The 9,912-nt window shown below is 38.3% G+C and overlaps 1 protein-coding gene across 1 annotated transcript; it reads right to left on the reverse strand.

The window, feature by feature from the left end:
* Positions 1-100: 100 nt before the first annotated feature.
* LOC128356971 (tumor necrosis factor receptor superfamily member 14-like) lies at positions 101-4,487 on the reverse strand. Its single transcript, XM_053317178.1, has 7 exons — positions 4,356-4,487; positions 3,729-3,822; positions 3,269-3,394; positions 1,549-1,707; positions 929-1,016; positions 653-832; positions 101-146 (listed from the first exon to the last, which is right to left on the reverse strand). Exons 1-7 carry the CDS (start codon positions 4,431-4,433, stop codon positions 101-103), a joined length of 771 nt encoding a protein of 256 aa, XP_053173153.1. The 5' UTR covers positions 4,434-4,487.
* Positions 4,488-9,912: the final 5,425 nt, after the last annotated feature.

Below are 9,912 nucleotides of genomic sequence, written 5' to 3' on the forward strand. Positions count from 1 at the left end.
AGACATTCCCACAGGCTCCCTTCAGTTATGTTATGTGACATGTCATTCAACACAACGCTGCTCACCTCCTTCTTCAGTTTGCTGTAGGGCTGGTTCATTATTATTGGGGAGTGGGTCTGATGAGACTGAGGATGTATCTGCTGGTTCTGGCACCAGAGAGACAACTGAGTTAGTGTGACTAGCTGCTGAATTGTGTTGATTAAATGTCAGATAAAGAGGAGTGAAATGTAAACACTTCTATAATATTAGCAGTAACTAATGTTTGGGGTGAAAAGTAGCATTAACCTGTTTCACTGTAGTTTAACTTTGGATTTGGACTTTTGGATTTTGCACCATGAGCCGGGTCTTGCTCTTGAGTCCAATTGTCAGTCATTACAGGACTGAATCATTTCAAGTAAATGAAAGGTAGTGTTTAGGCAATACAGAGGCTTTGGATGGTTAATTATATTCCAACAACTAGGAATAATAATGCCATAATTTAACATAAAAAGAAAACAGACATTTTTAAAGTAGAAGTTTAAAAAAGGTAAAATGATCATGTGAAAAATGTTGAGACAATGAAAAAATTGAAATTCAAAATGCAAAAGTATGTGACAAAAAGTATGATAATTTTACAGAACTATCGTGATTATTTAATTCATACAAATCTTACCTGAGTTTTGAGAACATTGATTCTTTTCGATAGTAAAATGCAAATATCCCAAGTGTGACTAATCCAAGTGCCACAATGACAGGGACCACAATTACTGTTGTGTTTGAACTTTTATCTCCACATTCTGCATCAGTTGAAGCAGTTCCTGCTTTTATCTGATGAAGATTTAGTGAATCACATCTGGAATAATGGAGGGAAACACATCACAGGAACAGTTAGAGATATATTACATTTACTGCAGTTGTAATAAGTTTGACTATCTGTTGTTTCACTTACTTTGTATGTGGCTGACAAGATGGAAATGTTCCATCTGAAAATGTGTCACCACTGCAGTCAGTGCACTTAGTATCTGTGAAGGCCGTTCCTGCACAAATACAACAGATATGAAGTGAATCTAAAAAAACACTTTCAACAAACTGCTGACTGTTTAGATTTCAATTCTTTGAAGAACAGTAACAAGAACTGATCACTGGACAAAGCCACAGAAGAGCATCAGACAACTTGTGAGTCATCATCACCAATTCAGCCACACATTTTAGTCAAGAAACTGCTTGATTTGAATATAAACAATACACCATTGCATAGGTTATGGACTACCTCACATCTAGACCCCAGTTTGCACCACAGGGTACAGTGTTGTTACCTTTTTTGTTCACTTTGTATACCTACGACTGGAGGTCAACTCTGGCTTCTGATGGCCACCTACAGGACTTTTCAGACAACCCTACACTCATTGGTTGCATCGTTAGAGACAACCATGTGTAGTATTAGTAATAAATGTGTTTGTAACTAAAAGTGAACTTGTTGGTGTTTTCTTGCATCTCAGTCACATAGCACTTAAAAGACTTTATACCCTCACAAATTTCGAACTTCATTTCAAACTTAGGAAAACCAACCCTTGTGGCTGATATATTGTCCTGGTTGACAGCTTGTGTGTTTCTGTGCTGCTATACAGTTGTTGTCTTTATCAGAGTCTGTACAATAGAATCCATCCAGAGGTTCACAAACTGTATTTGATGTTGTTGTGCATGATGTCTTTATCCTCAAACCAAAACCTGTGAACACATCAAGGTTACACATGAAGATACAAAAGTTTCTAATAAATGTACTAAAGAAAAGCTAAATGATGAACCATTTTGATCTCAACCTAAGGAAATGTGACACAATTTCAAATTAAATGAATAAATGTATTTGCTTCCAACAACAATTAATACAAACCATCTTAAAAGACTAATCTAATTTTCACCAAATGTTTAAATCTAAAAGCAGATTCAGAGCTCACACTCCTCACTGTACCAAATACAGCAGTCATTTCTTGGTTGCTGCAGCTGCTGTTCTTCATATCTTTCCTTAATATATGAACACTTCACACCTGAATCCTGCAGGTATTCACTCTCTGTGTAGATGTGCAGTGTGTTTGAAATGGAGTCATTTTTGTAATTGATGTTCCATCACCGTATTTAGTAGAAAGTTACACTACCAGACTATAAAATGCTGCATTATTCACATACACTGTTTACATTTTTTTTCCTCTACTAAACTTATTGTTACAACTGACTTGAGCAGGGACTGGAACGCAGACTCATACAGACAGAAACAGTCTTTTAATTGAAGCCAAAAATTGGTACACAGGAGATCAGTTAGTGAAGGCAAAAGGACAAAATCAGCAAGCAAAAGGTAGAAACTGGTTAAAAAACACTGAAGGAATATATTACATAATGCTGGAACGCTGTCACAAGGGAACAAGACGAACTGGCACAGATGGGATAACGACAAAGAGACTATACACTCTAGAGGGTTTCAGCTAACACTGGGTGATAGATGAGTACATCCTACCACAGAGCTGATACATAGGCTACGTTCACACCACAGTTAAAAGTGACCTGAATCCAATTTGTTTGCTCAAATGTGACCCATATCTGATGTGTTTCTGACATGCGACCGCAATCTGAACAGTCAGTTCGCATTTAATGCGGTTTTGACGTTATTCTGGAGCAACACACAGCTAATGCTCCACATAAAGACATCATTAAAGTATTCATTTTCTTTCTCCTCTTCCTCCTTTTTAACATCACCCGCTCACAAATTTGCCGACTGCCACCACACACTGTTTTTAACATTAGACCATAAATGAGACTACCAGTAACTTCACCAGCTGTTGCTGTTGCCATGGTTGCTTCTGTAAACACCATTCATATTAAGGCATGCAGTGTGAATATAGCCATAGAGACAGACAACCATTCACACTGATTAGCAATGAGTCTGGCATATGGTGGAAATCGGTCACCATTTGTCATTTAAATCCTCCCCTGGTTAGTTTTACATCATTTCAGAAGGTGGCTCTACAGTAATATTATTATTACCCTTTACTACATATTTAGTGTGGTATCACACTACAACAAACCATGGTATATTCACCTGATGGGTGCCCACTGCAGTGCTTACATTAATGTATATATCCATTTTAAATCAGTTAAAACTACAGTTATTCGTGGAGCTTTAAACTTCATAGAGAAACATAACTCTGTCCTAAAGTCAGGTATCATATTTAATATCAGACTATGGAACTGCCTCTATATGTGTATCTGTTACTAATGATAGAAAACACAAGTTTACCTGAATCACAGTTTCTACAGAGGAAGCACTGCATATGTCCTGTTGGTTCATCCATGAAGCTTCCAGTAATGCAGGACAGACAGGATGTACTTCTGAATTCTGTACAATTTGTTTTAACTCGACTTCCTGTAAAAAAAAAAAAAAAAAACAGCAAAAATGTTCTTATTTGTGTGATATATTGTGTCTATTAATTGGTTTGCTGATCAAATGTATTGTTTAAAATGCTTTGAGACCTAATTCACCTCTCATGTGACCAACAAGGACTATTCACCTATTATTCTACCTACTTGAATATTATTTATGCTATTTTGCTGGACACATTTTATATTTGAGCTGTAAACAATAATAACTCCTCATTCTATTCTAAAGCTATTTGTGTGCAAAAAATCCTACAAGTACTCGAATCTCTAAACAGTGTATGTAAGAACTGAAGTAAAAATGTCATTTAGTTTTATCTTACCAGGAGAACACTTTGGACAGCATTCCTCCCCAATCAAGTACTCAGCAGGATGACATGTGAGGCTAAGAACACTGAAGACATTCATCATGATTATCTGTAAACAGTGACACAATTAACATTACACAGTTTTTCTCAAGTAAGACTGTGTGTAACTGAAGACATTGACCAAATACAGAAATAACAGTTATCACTGATTACACTGAGGTGTGTGTTTATTAAAATCATCCAACCAATCACCATAAAGAAAATAAGATGATGTTTTGCCAGATATCTGAGAGGGTTCAACATTTCTACTGAGAGGATTTCAACTATCCTGTCACGACTTTTTTTTTTCGGCACAAGAATAAAGAAACAACTATGTGTGGGGAAGGACACAGCCATCCACAGAATTCATCACCACTGAATCAGCTGATGAAACCTTTCCAGTAAATAGCAAAACATTTGGAATTTAACAACTTTTGCTCACTAAAATTCATTTTTCTTTGTCTGAATGAGCGTCTTTATGTATGTGTGTGTGTGTGTGTGTGTGTGTGTGTGTGTGTGTGTGTGTAAGATGAGTAATGTAATGTACAAAGTGATGGTAGTAAGAGAAAAGATGATGGTTGTTTCTGACACAAATGTTCTTACCAGAAATGTTACAGTGTTCAAAGGTTTTCTTCTCCAAGACTTTTCATATGACATGTTAGCAGTTTTCATCAACTCCATAGACTGTAAGTGATATCCAGAATGAGATGAAACCTAAAATCCTCATTCAAAAAGGAGGACACCTGGAAACAAAGAAGAGAACATTAACATGAGGGGGGTGTGGCTTAAAGTGATCCAACACTCTTAACTATATTAAGGTACAGAATTATTTTAGGCAGCTTCCTTACCTCAGACAAAATAGGCCAAAAAAAGAGATTTAAGAGACTCTGAAAGTCAATCATTGTAAAATGTCTTTCAAAAGGGTTGGAGATATTTTTAGCGCTAGCTCAGAGAACCAGGTCAGAGGGTTTTTGTAACAGTTGGAACACCTGAGTCCCCAAGTAAACAGATTTTGGATGATGAAGTGGGCGCGGCTGACGAGCAGTGGAAAAGTACCAGAACAGCTGACAAAAAGGAGCACACTCTGTAACTCTGAACCTATTATTAGTTTCATATGTTGATGTATATATAGTGTAATCAGACAACATCTGCTCTCAGAACAGTAAAACTCGGTAGTCTAAATATTGTAGAGGTGTGTAGTTAAGGTTCCTAAAATAACTGTATTTTCTAGAGACATCTATGCCAATCCCAAAATGATCACTGGTTCACACCACACTGAAAATGTCCTGATCCGTGGATTCAATTTAAGACACACCTAGGCATTGATGTCGAGTTTTCACGAAAAACACTAACATCAAAATGTTTTACCAGCCAGCAATAAAGCGGCAATATATAAGTGTGTTGTTGTGTTGTGTGACATAAGCTTGTGTAATAATTTATTGTTATGTGTGTTTCTTATTGCCAATATATTTCTGACACATATTTCTTCATTTTCTCCTCATTTCTAAGATTCAAACATTTATCAGATTTTCTTATTAAGAGTAACTTCAACTTTGTCGGCTTGTAGAAAAAGCTGACAAAAGAAACAATGTAAGGCTTTCTTCTCACTTTTCCTCCACTCCTCTCACATCCTCACACCTCTCCTATGACCTCCTCTGTCATCATTTGCCCTCTTTTCCTCATATTTCCCTCCCTCTCTAGATATATTCCTTCTTTTTTTCTAACTGTTTATTGTACTGTAAATCCAGGTTAAAAACATTTCTCTTCTCCTGAGCTTATGATTGAGCTCTTTTAAAGCACTTTACATTTTAATCTTTCATTTTTACTCTATGTCCTTTTAATGATTTTAAAGCTAATCATTATTTTATGCTGCAACCTAATGTTTAATGCTCTATTCTAGTATTGTATTTCTCTCTATTTTTCTATACTAAAAAGTATTATTAGTGGGTTATTTATTTATTGTTTTATTGGGGGTTAATTGTTTTTACTATTATTGGGTTTTATTTTTATCTCTTAAATTGCATGTTTGTTTTTTGTTTCCAATTATTACTGTTAAATGTTTGTTTTATGTAAAGCACATTGAGTTGCCATTGTGTATGAAATGCTCTATATAAATAAAACTGCCTTGCCTTGTAAGATTAATGTGCTTATTGTAAAGCGTTTGTATTAGTTTTTTGGGTACTGTTAGTGAAGTCTATTTAGTTTTTTTCGTGTTTTCTAGGCGGGGATGGCGTCAGGTGCTTCTGGTGATGGAGAGCAGGTACAGTAGGGGCCTACCGTAGGGTACGTTACATCTCTTTCGCCTCCTGTAAGAACAAAGCCATGGTAGTGTTTCTGAAAGATCAGGGCTTAGTCACTCAACTTATTGAGACCAGTTTAGAGCTTGATGATGAGTTTCTACATGTGTCCCTGGTCGGATTGGACTGATTCAAATCTGAAACATGTTCAGTCTCTGCGGAGACAAGTCTTTATGTTTTTAGACTCTTTCACTCAGACACTGGAAGTATCTTTCTGAGTTAAACACGAGGAAGGTTATTATATGGTGTATGCCATGAAATGTATTGAATGTGGAGATGTGGGACACAAGCGGATTGCGTGCTTGCACAGGCAGCAGGTGGCGGAGATAATTGTTTATTGTTTTTAAAATAAATTAAAAACAATAAAACAATAATTAAAACAAAACAAACCATAAAAACACTAAAACAGGAGCAGAGTCTCATGCTGGGTTGAAAGCCAAGGAATAAAAATGGGTTTTAAGACGAGTTTTAAAAACAGACAGTGAGGAGGCTTGTCTAATATTTAAAGGAAGCTCGTTCCATAGTTTAGGAGCAGCTACAGAAAAGGCCTTATCCCCTCTGAGCTTCCGCTTTGACCTCAGTACCTCCAGGAGCAGCAGGTCAGCTGACCTGAGGCACCGAGCAGGAGCGTGGGGGTGAAGGAGCTCAGAGAGGTAGAGCGGGGCCAGTCCATTTAAAGATTTAAAAACAAATAAAAGAATCCTAAAATGGATTCTAAAGTGCACAGGTAGCCAGTGGAGGGATGCCAGGATGGGCGTTATGTGCTCCCTCTTAAGTACTCTAATTAAGAGGCGAGCGGCTGCATTTTGCACCAACTGGAGACGTGCGAGGGAGGACTGACTGACTCCAAAATAAAGTGCATTACAGTAATCCAGCCGGGATGTGATAAAGGCAATGATTACTGTTTCAAAGTGCTGTAGTGTGAGGAAGGGCTTTACTTTTGCCAGCTGCCTAATGTGAAAAAAGCTGGACTTCACCACAGCACTAATTTGCCAATCTAATTTAAAATCACTGTCTATCTTAAAACCCAAGTTTGAGACTGTTGGCTTAAAATAATCTGCCAAAGGACCCAAGTCAAATGGAGGGGGTTCACAAAGGCCACTGGGACCGAACACCATCACTTCTGTTTTTTTTTCGTTAAAGTTAAGATTAAGATTAAGTTCAAAGCCATCCAGGCTTTGATGTCTTCAAGACATGCCAGAAGTGGTGTTAGGGAGAAAGCGTTTCTTTTTTTCAGCGGCACATATATCTGACTGTAGTCAGCATAAAGTGAAAAGAGATGCCATGTTTTCTCAGGATGGAGCCCAGTGGCAGCAAATACAGCAAGAAGAATAGGGGCCCCAAGACCGACCCCTGTGGAACCCCATACGGCAGTGGAGCAGAGCTGGATTCTGAAGTTCCAAGGCTCACACTCATGGTTCTATCAGCCAGATAGGATCTGATCCAGTCCAGTGCAGTACCACAGATGCCCACTAGGTGGCTTAGCCGAGCCACTAGGGTGTTGTGGTCCACTGTATCAAAGGCTGCCGTTAGGTCCAACAGGACAAGAATGACATGGTCACCAGAGTCATTTGTTAATAAGATGTCATTAAAAACCTGTAGTAAGGCTGACTCGGTGCTGTGCAGGGTTTTGAAGCCTGACTGAAAGACCTCCAGGACATTGTGCTCATCCAGAAATGACTTTAGCTGGGCATGAACAATTTTCTCCAATAATTTTGACATAAAAGGCAGCTTGGAGATGGGCCTAAAATTGGCCAGCACGCTGCAGTCAAGGCCAGGTTTTTTTTGCATAACAATCACAGACAAACAGACCAGAGAGAATGACGCATCAATACAATACAATACAATACAAAACAAAACAAAACAATAACTGCCAGTTCATATAAAAGATACCAGGATGTATCTATAATCCAGTCCAAGAACCGAAAAGAATGTCCACAGGTTTTGAAGAGTAAGGGTTCCATTGTATTGGGAAGAAGTGAGGTCAAGGAAGCCCAAAGGGCAGAGTCTCAGCACTTTAAATGCAAGCAATTCACATAATGAAAATAGGAAAATAGTTCATAATAATATTAGACTTTCTTCTGTGACTCATCCTGTTGTCTCTTAATATAGTCAGTGAAAGGTCCCCAGATCTTACAAAACCTGCGCTGGGTGTTTGACAATGTGTAACGCAGTTCCTCCAGGTACAAACAGGATACCATATCATTCAACCATTTCTTAAAGCAGGGTGGGGACACAGATTTCCATTCCCTTAAAATAACCCTTTTTGCGATGACCATACCAAACATAAGGGCCTGCTGTAAGTCTATAGATAGAGTTAGTGAATAAGGGGTACAACCCAGTATTGCGATGAGGCCATCAGGTCTCAATGGGGTATTGTATATGACACTGTACAGGTTAAAAATTTCGCCCCAAAAGGCTGTGAGCTTGGGACACGCCCAAAAAAGATGACCCAGGGTCCCATCAATGGCCTTACATTTATCACAAGTGGCAGAGACAGAGGGATAGATGCTATTCAGTTTGGTTTTTGAAAAGTGCAAACGATGGATTACTTTAAACTGAATAAGCTGAAGTCTTGCATTGATAGAACACGTTTTGATTCTCTCTAATGCCACTGACCAAAGCCCATCATCAATCTCCTCTCCTGTATCCTTAACCCATGCTTCTTTAATGTGAAGAGAGGAGGTAGCCAAAGAAAAAAGGGCAACAAACTGTGAAATCAGAGATTTTTTTTATAGAATTCTATGCCAAATCCGTCAGGACCACAGGCTTTGCCATTAGGAAAGGAACAAATAGCTGTTTTGATTTCATACAGTGTGATGTCAGTGTCCAGATCCTGCCTCATTACCCCATCTAGAACTGGGATATCCAGTGCGTTGAGAAAATCTGAAATCTCAGCATCAGTGGACTTAGACTTTGATGTATATAACTGACTATAAAAGTCAAAAAACCTATCATTAATTTGTTTAGGTTCAGTTAGTAGCTGTCCAGTTGGAGAAGAGACTTTATGAATCGCCCTATCAGCTTGCACGCCTTTCAACTGCCTAGCAAGCAGCTTATCCGCCTTCTCACCCAGCTCAAAGTGCTTCTGTTTTAATTTACAAATATAGTGCCTGACCTGCTCGCCAAGAATATGGTTATACTCATATTTTATCTTCAAGATGTTTTTAAGGATATCCTCAGATTTAGACCCTCGGTAAGAATCCTCCAGCACAGTAAGTTCAGTTTCAATTTCTGAGAGACGCTTCTGTCTAGCTTTTTTACTTGCTGACTGATAGGAGATGATGTGACCTCTCATAACAACTTTAAAGGACTCCCAGAGGATTGAGTCTGAAACAGCACCATTGTCATTAACCAGCATAAAGTATGACATCCTAGTAGAGATGCATTCTTGAAAGCACTTGTCTGAATTCAGTGCGGGGTTAAACTTCCAGTTGTACTGACGTGCATGGAGATTGAAATCAATCTTCATGGACAGAGGTGCATGGTCTGAGACTAAGATGTTATGGTATGTGGAGCTGATGACTCTTGGTAATAGTCTAGCATCAACTAAAAAATAATCGATTCTGGTGAAGCTACCATGCACAGATGAAAAAAAAGAATATTCTCGGTTTATGGGGTGCTGATGTCTCCATATGTCAACTGTATCTAGTGATTTAATCAGGTTGTTAAGTACAGGTACAGACTTCAATTGTGGGGCTGCTTTAGCTGAAGAGCGGTCTGCCTGAGGATCTAAATAGCAGTTGAAATCTCCCCCAATAATTATATTGTGAGTGTTATGTTCCGCAGCGAGATTGAAAATTTTGCAAAAAAATTCAGGGCTGTCAAAATTGGGAGCATAAATATTCAAAAGGACTAATGGA

This window comes from Scomber japonicus, chromosome 4 (assembly GCF_027409825.1).
Source record: "Scomber japonicus isolate fScoJap1 chromosome 4, fScoJap1.pri, whole genome shotgun sequence".
In the NCBI taxonomy this organism is placed as follows: Eukaryota; Metazoa; Chordata; class Actinopteri; order Scombriformes; family Scombridae; genus Scomber; species Scomber japonicus.